The 20,303-nt window shown below is 36.2% G+C and overlaps 2 protein-coding genes across 3 annotated transcripts; one reads left to right on the top strand and one right to left on the bottom strand.

Annotated features, from left to right (window-relative positions):
• The first annotated feature begins 8,676 nt into the window (after positions 1 to 8,676).
• Positions 8,677 to 9,618, top strand: LOC112910943 (olfactory receptor 52E8-like). Its single transcript, XM_025987256.1, has one exon. The coding sequence runs from the start codon at positions 8,677 to 8,679 to the stop codon at positions 9,616 to 9,618; it is 942 nt and encodes a 313-aa protein (XP_025843041.1).
• A 5,077-nt stretch (positions 9,619 to 14,695) lies between these two features.
• LOC112910851 (olfactory receptor 52E4-like) lies at positions 14,696 to 15,868 on the bottom strand. Of its 2 annotated transcripts, none has more exons than XM_072727443.1 (2): positions 15,586 to 15,868; positions 14,696 to 15,363 (listed from the first exon to the last, which is right to left on the bottom strand). In XM_072727443.1, the coding sequence occupies exons 1-2, from the start codon at positions 15,866 to 15,868 to the stop codon at positions 14,696 to 14,698; spliced, it is 951 nt and encodes a 316-aa protein (XP_072583544.1). The 2 variants fall into 2 exon arrangements, with proteins under 2 accessions (XP_072583544.1, XP_025842946.1); XM_025987161.1 differs by having other exon boundaries at positions 15,571 to 15,868.
• Positions 15,869 to 20,303: the final 4,435 nt, after the last annotated feature.

Here is a 20,303-nt window from a genome sequence, read left to right on the forward strand (position 1 = left end):
CAACTAGAATCTTCAGACATTGCTAGTGAGAAGGTAAATTGGTAAAATCAATTTAGAAAACTAGGGACAGCCCGGGTGGCTCAGAGGTTTAGTTTTGCCTTCAGCCCAGGGCCCAGTCCTGGAGACCCAGGATCAAGTCCGACGTTGGGTTCCCTGCATGGAGCCTGCTTCTCTCTCTGTCTCTCTCTCTCTCTCTCATAAATAAAATCTTTAAAAAAGTTTTGAAAATTGGCAGAATCACAGAAAACTAGTCATGTGCATATGCCATGATCCCAAACTTCCACTCCTAAAATAATACCCAATAAAAGTATTACATAAATTCACTGAAAGACATGTACATCAATGATCATAGAAGCACTATATGTAACAATAAACAATTGAGACAGCTCAAATGTACATTAATACTAGAATGTATAAAGAAAGTGTGATATATTCAAACAGTGAAATACTATGTACCAATGAGAATGAAAACTGTAAGTATAAACAACAAATAAACCAAGTAGAAAAAAATACACACATGTATCTACCTACATCTATACACATGCATCTTTTAAACTTCAAGAATAGAGTGTTACTACAAGGGCGGAAGTGTCAAATTAGACTCATATAAACCAATAGCAGTGACTTATCCTTACCAGGATGTCTAGTTACTAGTAAACTTACAAGGTAAATTAATTAGAGCAATTGTTTTTCCTGAGCCACTAAGAGTGCAAGAGAAAAAAAAATGGATATTTTAACAATATTTGTTCCTCCAATCCATGAGCATGTAATGCTTTTTCATTTCTTTGTGTCACCTTTAATTTCTTTCATCAGTGTTTCATAGTTTTCAGAGTATAGGTCTTTAAATTTTTTGGTTAGGTGTATTCCTATGTACTTTATCATTTTTGGTGCAGTTAAAAATGAAATTGTTTTCTTAATTTCACTTTCTGCTGCTTCATTACTAGTATATGGAAATGCAACAGATTTTTGTATGCTGATTTTGCTATCTTACTGAATTCAGCTATCAGTTATAGTAGATTTTTAGTGGAATCTTTAAGGCTTTTCTATGCATAGTATTATATCATTTGAAAATAATGAAAACATTACTTCTTTCCTACCAATCTATCTTACTGAATTCAGTTATCAGTTATAGTAGTTTTTGGTGGCAATTTTAGGATTTTCTACATATAGAATTTTTTAAAAGATTTTATTTATTTATTCATGAGAGAGACACACACACACAGAGAGAGAGAGAGAGAGAGAGAGAAACCAAGAAACAGACTCTTAACTGTAGAGAACAAATTGATGGATACCAGAAGGGAGGTGGGGGAGGATGGATGGAATAGATGATGGGCATTAAGGAGTGCATTTGTGAATTGTACCAGGTGATGTATGGAAGTTTTGAAACACTATACTGTACACCTGAAACTAATATAACACTAAATGTTAACTATACTGGAATTAAAACAAAAACTTAATAAATAAAATTTTTTTCTCCTTAAGAGTTACATGAGAGACTCCTAACTCTGGGAAACAAACTAAGGGGGTGGAAAGGGAGGTGGCAGGGGATGGGGGTGACTGGGTGACAGGCGCTGAGGGGGGCACTTGATGGGATGAGCACTGGGTGTTATGCTATATGTTGGCAAATTGAACACCAATAAAAAATAAATTTATATAAAAAAGAGTTACTATTTAGGGAAGGAAAAAGCAAATTATAGAGTAGGAGACAATATGTGCAAAACACATATGTCATGAAAGACTTGTATCCAGAATATATAAAGAACTCTCAAAACTCAAAATTAAGTAAACAACCCAATTTAAAATATGGACAAATGATTTGAACAGACTCTTCAGCAAAGAAAATTATATGGATGGTAAATAAATACATGAAAAATGCTTGGCATCACTGGACTTCAGGGAAATGCACACTAAAATACAATGAGGGAGCACTAGAACTTATTCAGATGAAAAAACCCCAAGAACGCCAATTACTGGAAGCACGTGGACCAGCTGACACTCTCATACATAGGAAGTATTAATGATCTCTAGCCAACAGTCACCAGGAATATGATTATAGTTTTTTAAAAAGGAGAGTTTACCACCTGTTGCACAAGAGACGCTACATGCTGTGGTGAAATGTTAGGGATCTCAGTAAGAGTGTTCAAGGAAGAGCTTGATATTGGATTTGTACTTGTTTAGGGGATATTTTTCAGAAGCAGATGCTTTTAAGAAAAAGGACTAATTCTATTATAGGTTATCAATAACTTTTAAATAGAAAGTAGGAGAAATGGAGTGGGGCTCAAGATATATTTTATTAAAATAGCCACAGTCACTCACATTAGCTAGGAGAAAACTTTTTTTTTTAACTGTATCTTTTGTCTCTGCTCAGACATACTTACAGAAAGAAGAGTGTTGTTGTTGTTGTTGTTGTTGTTGTTTTTTAAAGATTTATTTATTCATGAGAGACACAGAGAGGGGGCGGGGCGGGCAGAGACACAGGCAGAGGGAGAAGCAGGCTCCATGCAGGGAGCCTGATGTGGGACTGGATCCTGGGACTCCAGGATCATGCCCTGGGCCAAAGGCAAGTGCTAAACTGCTGAGCCACCCAGGGATCCCCAAAAGAAGAGTTTTTGTTACACTCCATCAGCACAAACACAAAGTGACCTTGCCTGATGATCATACTTAGTGAAATTGTTTATATTAACTGGACATCATCATGGTCAAGATATTGGTGTCTGGATAGCTATCAGCTGACAGATATTAGAGCTGCTTTTTTTAATGATAGTCACAGAGAGAGAGAGAGAGAGAGAGAGAGAGAGAGAGAGAGAGGCAGAGACATAGGCAGAGGGAGAAGCAGGCTCCATGCACCGGGAGCCCGACGTGGGATTCGATCCCGGGTCTCCAGGATCACGCCCTGGGCCGAAGGCAGGTGCTAAACCGCTGCGCCACCCAGGGATCCCTAATATAGCTTTTTTCTTTCTCAGAAGAGAGCCAGTCTTTCATGATTTTATACTTATCCAGGCTAAACACAGTACATAATCTTTCTGTGATGTCCTCAAATGATATATGTTGCTACTTTGCTTTGCAGTTTTTATTGTGCCACTTTCAAAGCCTCCTCTAAAGGAAATTGAGTTAGGAAGCCTAGAAAACTCATCAGTTCCTTGAATTTCTGTAATTCTAAAATGCCCCATATATGTTAAAACTTAGTTATTTGTATAGTCATATGTGGTTAGTATTAACTATGCAACCAGAATTTAAACTTCTTGGAGAAAAGATTTATGGATGCAAGATATTATTGATCACATACTTAATTTTAAATAAGTGCTCAGTGGCTAACTTGACTTCTAAATTAAGTAAATGATATTTGCTGGAAAAAAGTGGTACAATCATTAGAGTGTAGAACAGCCATGGGTAATGAGGTGGAAAAATTACAGGCTGGCTTAGATATCATTCTTGTGGGGCTAATGGGAAGAGAATAATTAGAGAGAGTGGATTGTAGAGAATGAGAAATTCTTTCAAGTTGGGAATCTAAGAGAAGAAACTTGAAAGTCCCAAGAGATTCTGTTGCCCCTGTGCTTTTTTTCTACCCATAAACCTGTGTTGAGAACTTGTGAATTCATTGTTGTTCATGTTCTCTCTGGTGTGGCCCCAGAAGATCAGCTACTCTGTTAGAAGATTTTCAATATCAGTATAAACTTTTCTCCTTGAACCCAAGTTATGGTGCTAAGACATACTTGGAGCAGATATTGGTCAGGATTGTAGATTCTTTCAATATTGGCTTTTCCTGAAGCTGGTAAGTTGGATATATGCTTGGCTGCTATGTGTATTTAAACATATAGGTTAGGAAGATTTGGGCTTGGGTTTATTGATCTAATCCCCTCATTAAATTTATGATATATAGTTATATATGATATAAATATTAATTTTAAGCCATAAACCAAAATATTTTACATGGAATTTCTAATTGGTGGAATTTCAGGTAATTTTGCATATTTTAGTGTTTTACAATTTTTTTTCACAACAAGCATAACTACCTTAATGATAAGGAATAAACTAAGCAAAAAGCTTATGTTGTGGAGGTATTATGACCTTTCTCTCACCTGTTTTCTCTTTCCCATTCTGTCCCATCTTGCCTCATTTTCCTCTCTCTCTCCCAATCTCTCTGTTCCGTCTTTCCTCTTCTCTATCTCTCTTCCTTTCCCTCCCATTTCTAAAGCTCTTTCAGACTAATTCTACTTAACTTTATTATGTGATTGCTTATTTCAGAATTTCTTTTGTATTTAATATAAAAATGATATTCTCAATTTTTTTCAATACATTTTCTATTTTTTATTCTGATCTGTGCATATTATATGGCCACAGGTTTAGATGTTTAGATATATATATATATATATATATATATATATATATATATATATATTCACTCTTATTTTAGTCTTCCCTATTATCAAGCAATTTTAGCATTACATATATAAGCTGTGGATAAAAATACAAAACATTTGAAAAAATGATGTTCATTTAAAGATATCACTTTCCTAATGGCAAAATTCAGTCATTACTCACTGACTCTTCCAGTCTATCTATCTTTTACTATTTTCCTAATACTAGGGCCTAGTTTGGTAAAAATAAGATGATCTAAAAAAAAAAATAAGATGACCTTCTTTCCATCCCCCACATCATGAACATGTATGTATTTATTTAGATATCTATCTGCCTATTTGGTCTGGATTAGGAGGGTGGATCTCATTTGTGTTGATATGAATCTGGCACATGGTAGTTGCTCCTAAACTAGTCTTGCTCCGTGGTTTGCAAATGAACAATTCTTATCTCAGGGAAGGCTCTCCCTTTACTCAGCACTGCAGAATACCCAATAGAATGTGTTTTTGGTTTTATCATAGTTCTTGAGTTTTTATTGTTTATTCTACACATGGATAAAGACCTGGATAGATGGCATAAGCATCTCCAGGATAGGTGGCATGCAGAATGATGTTGTCTTTCAGTCATTCCTTTTCCACCTCCTGTCCTAGTCTCTTTTCTTGAGGTCTCTTAAATTCACTTGCAATACTAAGGCTTTGATTACAAATTTCTCTGGCCTCATCCTTTTGGCCCTTGAAAAATTCGATTTAGTTAGGCACTCTAGGTTAGACAAAATAATGATTTTATGTGAAAACACTTGGCATTGTAAAAGACTGAATAGCTCAGATTTTGCAAAATGCACCACTATGAAACTTTTATATTGATATCAGTTAATGCCATTGAGCACCACAATAGCCAAGAGTTTCCATGTGAAGAATAAGATATACAAAATAAAGTTATCATTCATATGTTATTGCCTATTTTTGATTGTCATACCACCTGCTTTTGCTAAGTATTCCTACAGTGTCTGCCTTGTATTCTCTCTTTGCTATACCGGAGGCCCATTAATAGACCCCTTGTCAGGAAAGCCTCTGATCAAGAAGTTATTTTATATATTCGTAGTTTCCTGATAAGGATCATGGTTTTGAATCTCATTTCTCTATCCTTAACTGCCACATACACAGTGTTTTCTGTTCTCGTCCTTCTAACATTATGACTTTTGACAAGGAGTTAGAATTAACAATTACTTGCTTATCCAGTCTTCCATTCAAAAATGTTTTGAGTGGCAGCTATCTGCCAGATGTTATGCTAGAGAAATAATGATGACCAAAGTGCTCTCTGGCCTCCTCTGCAACCTGCATAAGCTTACAATTAAATGGGAACTCAGACGTTGATAAAGTAGATAGACAGAAAGCTGTGTAGTAGAATAAGAGGGTCTTAGAAGAGATTCTTACCAGCTAATACACTTAATTCAGTGATGGCCTTTTTGAGAGTGGATAACTTAGGTAAGATGTGGAGGATTAACTGGAGGATGATACTTGTTCCTCCTCCCTTTCCTCACACCTGTCTGGAGGATCTCTCCTAAACATTTCCACTTTTAGAGATTTCATCTTTCTCAGCATACTCACAGGTTCAGGTCCTCTTTTATTCTTAAAATTGACCTTGATTGTCCGCAATCTCAAGTACATAGTATATTGTGCAATGCTCAAACTTCCTTGGCTTGTAGGAAGAGGTCATGTCTCATATTAATGCTATTTTCATCCTCTTCAAAGAGCTGTTGTTTATTGATTATAATTAAGAACACATTTATCTTTGGTTCTCATTTTTTAGAAATGTTAATTTAGAGAAAGTATATTAGTAAAATATGCAAGAAGTAGTAGAGAATGAAGAAGAAGAAGGTGGCAGGAAATTTGGAATGCTGACTGTGAGGGTAAGTAATTCAAGAAGCCCAATAAAGGGCTAAATGCTTGAGACAATATGAAAATCCCATTAATACATGAATTTGAGTAGAACTCTAGGAATACGAGGAGATCAGAGGGTGGTGACTGCAACCAAGCAGTTGTTTTGAGGATGGAGATGTGTTCCTGTGATCCAGACATAAAAGAAATCTACTGATTCAAGAGCCAGAATCTGTCCTGTTGTCCCCACGTGGCTGATGTGAGTAGCAAGTGGTATAATTTGTCTGAAATTTCTTTGTGAAATTCAAATAGTGTTAAATGCTTATATAACACTATTATTTCTGTACTTCTTCTCTGCCTTCTAATAGCAATGACAATATTGATGAATTCCCACTTTGGGACAAACTTGGAAATAGTATGGGTTATTTAGAAGTGAAGTAAACCCAACTTGTCTGCTATGAGGAATAAGGTACATAAATGAGGAGCCTGAATGGTTCAGTCAGTGCTTTAAGCCTCAGTCAATATTTTAATAAAGGTTTTATATCTAAGATTAATTATGTTTAATTGAATTTTGGGAACTCTGTGGCCTCATCAAGCAAGGTCTTTGTTTTAAAGAAGGAAGCAAATGTCTTCATCCCTTAATGACAAAAGTAACATTAATTTAGAAAAAGCAAAAGATATGCTGATATGTTGATGAGAATTATCTACAAACAAGTTGAAAAAGAAAGACAAGCCATATTAAGTATCAGAAATAAAAGTCCATAGGTTGTAAGTGGAAATGCACAGAGGAATATATTGGATTCATATTTGTAGTTAAATGTTCTTTAACCATATTATTATTATTTTATTGAAGTATTGTTGATGCCCAATGTTACATTAGTTTCAGATGTTCAGCATAGTGATTTGACACATTTATACATTATGCTGTGCTTACCACAAGTGTAAGTACCATTTGTCACCATACAATGCTATTACATTACCATTGACTATATTCCCTGTGCTTTTATCTCTGTTAATTCCATAACTGGAAGCCTGTATCTCCTACTACCCTTCATTCATTTTGTCCGTTTTCCCATACCCCTGCCCTCTGGCAACTATCAGTTTGTTCTCTGTATTTATGGGCCTATTTCTGCTTTTTGTTTGTTTTTAAATAGATGATCTTAAAAAATGCTTCTGAAACCTACAATATTGTCAGTGCTCATAGATTATATTATTTTATCAGTGGGATATCAATGTGTATATCTTTTCCCAATCTATAAATATTTTCTAAAAGTTAGAGCCTAATATAGAATCTTATATCAAATGGCTTAGTCATTGTTCTCACTAAAATTAATTTAGATGATCTCATACAATATCTAAATAACCATTCATTGGTTTTTAAAGACTTTATTTATTTATGAGAGACACGCACACAGAGAGGCAGAGACATAGGCAGAGGAAGAAGCAGAGGGAGAGGCAGGCTCCCCATAGGGAGCCTGATGCAGGACTCGATCCCAGGATCCCGAGATCACTCCCTGAGCTAAAGGCAGGTGCTAAACCACGGCGCCACCCAGGGATTTCCGTCATTTCTTAAGCAATATTCTCCTTCATTTGTAATATGTATGTATCAATGAAAGTAAAGAGGAATGAATAAAGAAGATGTGGTATGTGTATACAATGGAATATTACTCAGCCATTAGAAATGACAAATACCCACCATTTGCTTCGACGTGGATGGAACTGGAGGGTATTATGCTGAGGGAAATAAGTCAATCAGAGAAGGACAAACATATGGTCTCATTCATTTGGAGAATATAAAAAATAGTGAAAGGGAATAAAAAGGAGAGGAGATAAAATGAAAATATCAGTGAGGATGACAGAACATGAAAGACTCTTAACTCTGGGAAATGAACAAGGGGTGTGAAAAGGGAGGTGGGCAGGGGGGTTGGGGTGACTGGGTGGTGGGCACTCGGGGGCACTTGATGGGATGAGCACTGGGTGATATGCTATATGCTGGCAAATTGAAATCCAATAAAAAAAATCAGAGAGAGAGGTAAGCCACAAGAGACTTAACTCTAGGAAACAAACAGGGCTGCTGGAGGGGAGGTAGGTGGGGGTGATGGGGTAACTGGGTGATGGGGATTAAGGAGGGCATTTGATGGAATGAGCACTGAGTGTTATATGCAACTGACAAATTACTAAACTTTACCTCTGAAACAATTAATTAATTACTTAATTAGTTAATTAATTGAAATAAAACGAGATGGTTGGGAAAAAAAGAAAGTAAAGAGGAAAAGATGTATGAGGGAAAACATGATCTGTATTCCTAGAGGAAATGTAGTACTTACATTTTTTTTTGTTTTTATTCAGCATTAGCAGTATTGATGAAGCATTGGGAAGCCTCATACAGAACTAAAGATTCCTTCAAGTGAGGAGAGTGTAACAATTAGAATCCTTTGCCAGTATGTCTCCAGCCAATACCTCATGTATTCACCCCTCATCCTTCCTGCTGTTGGGAATCCCAGGACTGGAAAATATGCAGTTCTGGCTTGGTATCCCATTTGGTACGGTGTATCTGATTGCCCTCCTGGGGAATGTCATCATCCTTTTTGTGATTCAGACTGAGCACAGCCTTCACCAACCCATGTTCTACTTATTGGCCATGTTGGCTCTCACTGACCTGGGCCTCTCCACTGCCACCATTCCCAAAATGCTGAGCATTTTCTGGTTCGGCTTCAGTGAGATTGACTTTGGGGGATGCTTAGCTCAAATGTTCTTCATACACCTGTTTACAGGCTTTGAAACATTCATGCTTGTAGCCATGGCTTTTGATCCCTATGTTGCCATTTGCCACCCTCTTCGATACAACACAATCCTCACCAACAGAACTGTTTGTATTATTGCTGGAGTAGGAATGCTGAAAAATTTTGCTTTGGTGCTTCCACTTGTGTTTCTCCTTCTACGGCTTTCATTCTGTGGGAATAATATTATACCTCATTCCTATTGTGAGCACATGGGCATTGCCCGCCTGGCCTGTGTCAGCATAAAGGTCAATGTATTGTTTGGATTAATCCTCATCTCTATGATACTTTTGGATGTTGTTTTGATTGCTCTCTCCTATGTGAAGATTCTACATGCTGTCTTCAGACTCCCTTCCTGGGAGGCTAGGCTCAAAGCTCTTAATACCTGTGGTTCCCATGGATGTGTCATCTTAGCTTTTTTCACTCCAGCATTTTTCTCCTTTATGACTCATCGATTTGGCCACAATATTCCACGTTACATCCACATCCTCTTGGCTAATTTATATGTAATCATCCCTCCTGCTCTTAACCCCATTATTTATGGGGTGAGAACCAAGCAGATCCGAGAGCAGGTAGTGATGATCTTCCTTTTTAAGGAAGTTTGACTACAAACACCTGATTTGGAAAGAGTCTTCAAATCTTTTTCCTTTTCATCCATAAAAGAGGCAAGAGTTGTTAAGCTTTTTTAGAGTAAATTCTTTACAGTATATGATGTTAAACACAATGTTTCTTCATTTATGTGCAGTATCAAATTAGAGATAAATTGACAAAACAGATAATTGTTCCTAGACTAACTAAATATTATCGTTAAATAAATACAGGTCACTTATTTATGTAAATCATACTAAAATTCGGATCCAAGGATAAAGTCTTAGTGCAACTCAAGTACTATTTTTTTTTTTGGAGTACTATCTATTAGTCTCTTTACAGAGTTCACTGATTATGGTGGAGTACTGAGCTTCCAAGAACCATCATAGCTATGAGACTGATTAGACAAGCTGTAGAGTGTGGGTTCCAGGAGCAACAATTAAAGACATCAAATATCAATTTTATTTCTCCCTTGGCACAGTTGACTTCCTTAATCATGTAACCACAGGGAAGAAAATAATCAATAAAATAGCATAGACAGCATTGTGTACTCCATTTTTATAAGTCTTAAAATAACAACTACAGCAACTACATAGAGTTAAATATTTGATTCATGGGTCTTCACAGGGTATACTCATTTAGGCTTTAAGTAAGGTCAAAGTAAAATATAGCAGGAACAAGAAATAGAACAGGTAAACAGAAAGATAAAAAAAATTCAGGCACAACTCCTAGGACATTTTCTCAGTTGTACAATGAACTTCATCTTTGTTGTGAACCACTAAAAATGTGGAAAGATACCTTTGTTTCACCCAAGCCAACACACAAGTTTAATGAAATTTTTTTTTTTAAACTTACTGGTCACATAGCAAAAACTGGGACCTTCATAATATGTGTGGGCCTTACCCAATCAGTTGAAGCCTTGTACAGAAAAGACTGACCTTCATGGAGCAAGAGGGATTATGGCAATTGCTGAGTATATTTATTCCAATTATACATTCTGGAATGGGGGGAAATAACCACAAGATGATTAGGAGATCCACTGATCACCTGACCTACAAAGTTGCTATTGGGACTGTAAGAACTTCATCAAAATAAGAAATATGTATACTTATTTTCAAAAGATGTGAACTTACTGATGAAGAGTATTGGATATTGTATGGAAATGTTGAATCACTAAATTGGACACCTGAAGTTAATATTATGCTTCATGTTAACCAGTCGGAATTTAAATAAAAACTTAAAAAAAGAATATTAAAGGTAACATGAAAGAGTGTCTTTGTGTTACTGAGTTCAACAAAGATTTCTTCAAAAGGACACAAAGATCAATAATTTTAATGTAAAATATTAATAAATTTGATTTTTATTGAACATGAGAACTAGTATTCCTCCAAAAACACATTGTAGAGAGTGGAAAGCCAATTCATCTAGTGGGAGCAGATATTTTCAGGATATATATCTGAGAAAGGAATTATTCACAGACTATAAAACGAACGTGTACCACTTCCTAAGGAAAAGATAACACAATTCTAAAGACTTTAAATAAAATAGTATTCCACTAAAGAAAACTAAAGAGAATGGCCAATAGTTATAGTTTTTACAACATCATTAATGGTAAGGTAATGTATATTGAAGCCACATCACAATAACATTACATGATGCTAACAAATAATGGCAAAAAATAAATATACCTATCCACCCTCGCACCAACACACATACAAAACCAATAGTGTTGATGAGGATGTGCAGCAACTGGCTTCTATATAACTGATGAAAATGTAACATTATACATATAATTTCAGAAAACTGTTGGAGCTTTCTAATAAAGATAAAAACATACCCTCTCAGTCACTCAGCAATCATACACACGAATGATTACCAATGGGAAGTGTCTCTCAAACAAATAAATACACATAACTTTATTCAAAATAGTCAAAATGAGATAAAACTCAAATGTCCATCCAGAAATAATAATTAAATTTGCCACATTTATAAAATGTAATACTATGCAATAATAAAAAGTAATAAGTTACAGTTAAATGCAGTCACATGAGTTAATATCACAGATATAATTTTGAGTGAAGTAAGGCATCACAAAAGACATATATCATATGATTTAATTAATACTAATATTAATATTAAAGTCATAAACCATCCAATCTATAGTACTAGATATAAAAAAATGATGTACTCTGGAAATTATTCACTGGTAAGGGCATAAAGTCTTCTTCTAGATTGTTGGTAGTGCCATGTATTTTCATCTGAGCAGTAATTACATAGCTTCTGGGCTGCCCACAAGGTGTACAAGTGTTCAGCAAATACTTTATATGGGTCTTCTGACCACATATACAATTTGAATCAGCATGCCAGCACCATTTTGGTAAACTGGCCCTTAGCAATCCATGAAATAAATACTGTACTACTCAGTGAAACAAGCCACAATGCTAGAATAGGGACCATTTAGAAGGCCTTGGGAAACTATAGGCATTACCCCTAGAGCTCTTTGGGCATTTGTTCAACATCATAAATGCAGAACATTAGGCTGAGGAGTGGCCCAAAAGGGAGTCTCTTAAAGTGGAAAAACAGAGAAGGAGCTTAAGAGGGATACTTTGAGTTTGGGGAATGGTTGCTAGTTCCAACCACTGGAAAGGAACTTAGAAACTTTCAAGAATGGTATTCCAAAGTATAGGACCATACATAGTTTGTGCATTCATAAAAATCCATATCACAATAACATTACAAATGTAATATCAATGGCATATCAATATATCAAATGATATGTGTAAGATTCTTTCATTTTACTATGTGTATATTGTACTTGATAAGTTTTTGTTAATATCTTTTAAATTTTTTATTGAGATATAATTGACATGTAAATTTTATTAGCTTCAGGTGAACAACATAATGATTCAATATTTGAGCATATTGTGAAGTGATGCCACAATAAATTTAGGTAACATTCATCACATGGTTATACTTTTTTTCTTGTGATGGAAACTTTTAAGATCTACTCTTTTAGCACTTTTCAAATATATAATACAATGCTATTAACTATAGTCCCTATACTGTACATTGCATCCCTATAACGTATTATTCTCCCATTTTGCTCACTCCCCGACCTCTGGCATCCAACAGTCTGTTCTCTGGATCTATGAGTTCTTTTTGTTTTGTTGTTTGTTTCTTAGATTCTACATATAAGTGAGATCATGCAGTATTTATCTTTCTTTAACTTACTTCACTCAGCATGATGCTGTCAAGGTCCATCTGTATTGCCACAAATGACAAGATTTTCTTCTTTATTTATGGCCGAATAATATTTGTACTTGTGTGTGTGTGTGTGTGTGTGTGTGTGTGTGTGTGTGTGTACATTTTCTTTATCTACTCATTCATGGATGGACATTTAGATTTCTACATATCTTAGCTATTGTCAGTAATGTCGAAACAAACACGAGGATGAAGATATCTTTTCCAGTTAGTGTTTTCCTTTCCTTCAGATAAATACCAAGAAGTGGAATTTCTGGATCACACGGTAGTTCTATTTTTAATTTCTTGATGAAACTCCATACTGTTCTCCTTAGAAGCTGCACCAAGTTACATTGCTTACCAACAGAGCAAAAGGGTTCATTTTTTTCCCATACCTTCACCAATAATTGTTATTTCTTGTCTTTTTAAAATAATAATTATTCTAACAGTTGAGGTGATATCTTACTGTAGTTTTTTCTAGATCTTATTTATTTGAGAGAGACAGAGAGAGAAAATGAGTATGAGAGAGGTAGAGGGAGAGAATCCACCCACAGACCACTCACTGAGCATGGAGTGTGTCTTGGGGCTCGATCCCACCACCCATGAAATTATAACCTTAGCCAAAACCAAGAGTCAGATGCTTAACTGACTGAGCCGCCCAGGCACCCCTATTTCACTATAGTCCTGATGTGCATTTCCCTGATGATTAGTTAAGCTGAGCACATTTTCATGTACCTTTGGAAGATAATTTTTTTAAGTAAACAATTAAAGCACCTACTATATGAGTTGCAAGATGTCATGAAGTAAACATTGGCCAAATACATATCATTGATCAAAAACTATAAAATATGGGTAGGATGCTCAGGCTTATCTGATAAGACACAAGGAAGAAGTGCAAATTAAAAAGTTCTGGACAAGGTACTTAATAAATGATAAATGAAAATAACTAAAGTTTGTGAATCAGAGAGTAACTACTATCTAGGGCATTAGATTCAACCTTCGAGAATGTAATTGATGTATCCAGAAATTCACTCACTTAGAGGTGTTAATTCCTGAGCATCTTAAATTCTTTATCATACTGATGCCTCTATGAAGTTCCCATTTAACAACAGAGATAGAGATATATTTATATTATATAAATTTTACAATATTGCATATACATACATCTAAAGACTTACTGGTTCACTTTGAACAGTAAGACACTTATTGGAGATCTGCATAGATGTGATGAACCTGGGAAGATTGCACACAGAGTGAGTCACAGGGTAAATTTCTCGAAATTCTTCCTCCTATAAGACCTTGAAATGTAATGTGTATTTTTATTTTTATATTTTATGATGTCAGTGTCTGGCATATAATATAGTATCAATACAATTATGGATAAAAACAATTAAGCAATTAAGAAAGGAATGAAAGAATCTGTCAACAAGTATTAAATACCTGTAGTCCTTGATGTAGATATATATGTATATATATATATAGGAGATTTTATATATATATAATTATATATATATATATAGTAATGTGGCCAACAGAGTTAACTATTTGCAAATAAAAAGTGTTTCATTCCATATAGTAGAAAATATATTGTAGAAATACAAGACCTGCTCTGTAAAGGTTATACAGGAAAGTAATAAAATCTCGTAACTAAGTGTCCAAAACTTTTAGGTATTCCATATATTTTTACAGTGATTGCTGTGGCATTAATCTTATTATATGTTCTAGATGGTATACCTAGAGAAATTCTCAATGAAATAATAGTAAGGTCTGAATTTTTTTTTTCTGTTGTGAGATTCTTCAGTTGAAAAACACAATCTCTTTCCCTACATTTAAATGAATATATCTGAGCTAATATCAGTCTTTTTTCCAAAAGATACTTGAAACCCTTTCCCGAATTTGCTTTGTCCTTACTCCGTAGATGAGAGGATTGAGGGCAGTTAGAACAACAACATATAGATTGGCCAGGAGAATGCGAATGTATATGTATATGGGAACATCCCTGCCAAAACGATGGGTCAAAACAGAGAAAAAAGCTGGAGTGAAGAAGGCTAGAATAATACAGATATGGGAGCCACATGTATTAAGTGCCTTGAGTCTGGCATCCTGAGAAGAAAGGCAGAAGACAGCTCGGAGTATTTTCACATAGGAAATGACAATCAGAACAACATCAACAAACACCACTGATACAAGAAATAATCCAAATATCATATTTACTTTTATACTGGCACAGGCCAGCCGAGCAATTCCCATGTGCTCACAGTATGTATGTGGGATTATACAGTGTCCACAGAAGGGAATCCTCAAAATGAGAAACACCAGAGGGATAACCAAAATGAAATTGACACCAAACACCACAACAAGGATGAGAAAAATCATCCTGTTAGTGAGAATCAGGCTGTATCTCAGAGGATTGCAGATGGTAACATGGCGGTCAAAGGCCATGGCCACCAATACAACAGTCTCCATGGCAGTGAATATATGAATAAAGAACATCTGGGTGACACAGCCATCAAAACTAATCTCTTTTATTTTATTTTATTTTTTTTATTATTTATTTTTTATATTTATTTATGATAGTCACAGAGAGAGAGAGAGAGAGAGAGAGAGAGGCAGAGACACAGGCGGAGAGAGAAGCAGGCTCCGTGCACTGGGAACCCGATGTGGGATTCGATCCCGGGTCTCCAGGATCGTGCCCTGGGCCAAAGGCAGGCACCAAACCGCTGTGCCACCCAGGGATCCAAAACTAATCTCTTTTAAATTAAACCAGAATATGCCCAACATTTTGGAGATAGTGGATGTCGATAGACCCAGATCGATGGAGGCTAACATGGCCAAGAAGTAAAACATAGGCTGATGAAGACTGTGTTCATTCTTGATCACAAACAGGATAATGATGTTTCCCACAAGGGCAATCAAATACACAAAACAAAAAGGAAACCTAATCCAGATGTGCATCTCTTCAAGGCCTGGAACTCCCAGTAGGAGGAAACAGGAGGGATGGGACTTGGTATCATTTGAGGGGGACATCCTCTCTCTGTTCTTTTGGAATTGCAGAGAAAACAAATTATTAAACATTTAAAAAGTCAAGCCACATATAATAAAAGAATACAATAAACGTGGAGTGGTTATTAGCAGGAAATTGTGAGGGAGATTTTATGCTAGCCTTTCATTCAGACATTAAAAAATAATAATTCTGCTAAGTGTAGCAAATAAATTTAAGAAAATCTGATTTTATAATGTTATTATCTTGAGGATGAGACAGTATCCAAATAAATAAATAAGAAGTATATGGGTTTATATGTATACATGTGCAGATGTCATATATATATACATTCATATATATATTTATAAATAGATAAATATATATGTGTATATATATATCTATACACACACACACACAGGTAGATATAAGGGATATAACTGACTTAAAGAGAAACAAAGCATGACAATTGGATAATAATGAAGTTGGTGTCTATTTAATTTTACCATGAGGGAAGTTCCTTCTAACAAAGTGATAAAATTAAGCAGATAAATGAATGCAATATGGGGATAATTCAGTGTAAAGTTAATAATGAACATTAAATATATTTTTTAATTTGAGTATAGTTGATACATGATGTTACATTAGTTTTAAGTGTACTTCTATATTTACAGGTAGAGCTACCATCTGTCCCCTTTCATCACTATTGCAAATATTATTAACTATATTCTCTATTCTTTGCTTTATATTCCTATGACTTACTCATTTCATAACTGGACACCTGTATCTCCCACTCCCCTTCACCTGTTTTGCGCATCCCCCCACCCATCTCCCCTCTGGCAACCATCAACATTAAACACATTTGAGACATGGGATGATACTTGGATTTGAATCTGGAAAGGAGGCTCCTTCAGCCTTGTGGGCCATGAACTGGAAGTGGTGATAATTGCTCTTCTCTGATAAGGCTGTGAAATTGGGCTTTAGGAAAGCTAGTGTCTCTCTCTCTCTATCTCTTTCTCTCTCTCTCTGGGGGCATTGGGCAGCAGGTTTGTGAGGAATAAAGAAGGAAATTGAACTCTTCCTCCTTTGTTTATTTTCCTCCTTTTTTATGATCCATGGTTGGTGTGGTAAGTTGGAGTGAGGTGCTTCTGCTTGAAAGGTTCCCCAAGCCCATCAGCTCAGTGAGACTGAGATGAGGTGAGATGGACAGATCAAGGAAGTGCTTATTTCTGAGGGCTTTCTCAATTTTTCTATGGGAATTTCTAATGAAATTTACTCTAAAAATTATGGATAGCAAAAAGAAAACCAAAAGAATGTACCTTATATTAAAAATATCCTGTTTGATCTATACTTAAGAAAAAAACTGGGATACCTGGGTGGCGCAGCGGTTTGGCGCCTGCCTTTGGCCCAGGGCGCGATCCTGGAGACCCGGGATCGAATCCCACATCAGGCTCCCGGTGCATGGAGCCTGCTTCTCCCTCCGCCTGTGTCTCTGCCTCTCTCTCTCTCTCTCTGTGACTATCATAAATAAATAAAAAATTAAAAAAAATTTAAAAAAAAAAAAAGAAAAAAACTGAAATTAAGGAGAAACAAAGTAGGAGATTTTACCCCTATCAAAAATACGTAAATACTGACCTTATGCTCTTCTATTCCTCACAGCTTCAACCTTCTTTCAGAGATGTCTTGTTTGCAACTATTTCTCAGATCTATCCCTCATTTCCAGTGCCTGGCTTCCAGAACCCAGCCTTGAGCAGCACCACCTGGCTTTGCCATGACCATGATTCTTTTAGGATCAGACTACAGCAATATCTCCCCTTCAGACTTCATTGCATTTGTCATGCCTACAAAGGACAGTTTATACTTGTGCTACAACAGCTGTCCAAACCCCAGCCTATCTCCCACAGAACCCTTAATCCCCAGGGTCTGGAAGTTTCCTCTTCCTGAAAAAAAAGATATTTAATTCTCCTGTGATTTTATTTATGAACTACGGATCTATGGTTGCTACCTTGCATTATTACTCTCTACTCTGACCACCCCCACAGACTCTATCCCCCAGCTTTACCTTTAGCCTGACAGAATTAAACTTTTAGAAATTTTGGTTTTGATTTATAATAATAGGGATGCCTGAGTGGTTCAGCAGTTAAGCATACGCCTTCTGGCTCAGCTCGTGATCCTGGAGTCCCGGGATCGAGTCCCACAATGGGTTCCCTGCATGGAGCCTGCTTCTCCCTCTGCCTGTGTCTCTGCCTCTGTGTGTGTGTGTGTCTCTAATAAATAAATAAATAAAAAAAATATTTTTTTAAAAAAAGACAATAATAGAAGTAAGGTAATTTAATTGGTAATGTATAACACAGCCCGGAGAAATAGTGACTATAAAAATAATGCTGATGACACGATGTGTAAAAGTGGTACTGAATAGCAGTGAGGGGGAGGGCTCCAAGGCCCTCTGAGTTATTTCTACTCTAGTTTAAATTAGGGGGAATGGCTAGACAATGCACATGCCAAATCTTTTAGAATTATGTAATTAGTGAAATTTCACAGGGATTGTAGCAGTAGCTGGTTTTTAGGGCTTCCATTACATATTGCATTTTGGATTCATACACAGGAATCCAATATATCCTCTCCTAGGATCCAACATCCCTGTGATGTGGAAGTAGCAGCCCTATTCTAGCAAGTCAGAATTCAGAGCTTAGACATTCCTTCTCATGCTAAGCTTTATGTCCTTTTTGTTCAGATCAATATATATTAAGTTTGCAGGGTGTAGGCTACACCACTGGTGAATAGGTTTAGTCAAGCAGAACAACAGAATAATTGGTGTAAAGAGGCTAGAAGTCCCCCATAGATTAGTGGATACAGATTGATGGATGTAATATGGAAATCTGAAAAATCCATGACAAACGGGAGAATTAGACAAGAGGAAGGAATGTCAGAGAACTAAATAATTTACTGCCATATGTGATTTAGTGAACTACTAGCATGATCCACCTCTCAACATTCTTCCAGTATTGAAGTTATGACTTACCTGTAGCCAGTTTTCATGGTGTTCTGTAGGAGACCAACTGCAGGGAATCTGAAAGGTTAACCTTTTCTTAACAGTCTAACTGCTTATTCCAACAAATAACTTCTATTTGTCCTATCCAATATCATCAGAAACTCAGGTCATTTAAATCTATAATGTTGAGAGTCTCCTCACTGACATCATTGAAGATAACACTGTGTTCATGAACCCCACCAACATGCAGTTTATGAGGAATGACGTTATTCAGGGTGTTTATGCCATAGTGCAAGTGTTTCATTTTATTCTTCAGAGGAAGCAGGCACTGGGCACACACAATTTGTCTTTATACAAGCCTTTATGGTGTTCTCTTGCTTCCAGAACTTTGGAAGCTGTAAGGCATAATATAACAATTAAATAAGGTTTGGATACCTTATTATTGAGTTGAGTTAGTGAGTTATTTTTGCAATGCTTAAACGGATATGCAATGTAGTCTATAGTTGGAAGTCACTATCTCTGATCTGTCATTCAACTCATTAGATAACTCCAGAGCCCTAGGACGACCTTTGATATGTGTCCCCCAGAATCACATCTGTAGAAGAACTGCTTGACAATTCTCATCTCTTAGGAATGGAGTATAATTTTGTAATTCTCATTGCCCTCGTCTTCTAGATGGTTCACATTCTCCATTAATATCCCCTGTGTGCCATGAGCTAAGTGATAAGTGAATGATCCATCCAAGGTTTTTGGCTCCATAATATTTGAAAATCATGGAGAGAGCCCTTACAGCCCAGTGTTTTTGCCATAAAACAGAGTTGGGAACACAGTAAATCTCATCACATGTGTTCCCTGAATGAGGGAAGCTCACTTGTTAATTCAATAAACTTGCTTGGTACCCTCACAATTATCAATTACATGATGGGAGGAAGAATATGAGAAATCACAGTACCATACATCCATATGTGTGTAAACTTCTCTCCTTATTCCCATTTAATGAGGACAAATAGCAGCCCAGGGATGACGCATCATCTGAGTGATGATCCTCTCAGTCTCAGGATGAGACTCAGGGAATTCACTTGTTCATATCACCTTGCTATGATATAGAGATACAAGGGAATTTCATCAGGAGTCTCTTCCTTGTATTTGGATCTTTATATTTTCTTCTGCACCATGGAGCCTTTTCCCACATTGAGATGCTAGTTTAGCCTGTCAATAAATCTGTGACAACCTGGTTAGGTCCTTTCAGAGCCATTAAAAATAATAATTATAAAACAATATTGGAATATTGTCTCTGTTTATGAGAGATTCACTACTGCAAAATTGCACATATTGAAAAACAAGTTTCCATAAATATTTGATGACCATCCTCCCCATTCCATTCCTTAACTTTGACTGTTACTGCCACTTCAAGCAGACTGTTCCTACCCCTAATATCCATTCAGTTGGTTCATTTCCAAAAGGCACAGAGTTGACTGACCAGATACCTA

The sequence above is a fragment of the Vulpes vulpes genome, chromosome 11, assembly GCF_048418805.1.
Source record: "Vulpes vulpes isolate BD-2025 chromosome 11, VulVul3, whole genome shotgun sequence".
NCBI classification, from domain to species: Eukaryota; Metazoa; Chordata; class Mammalia; order Carnivora; family Canidae; genus Vulpes; species Vulpes vulpes.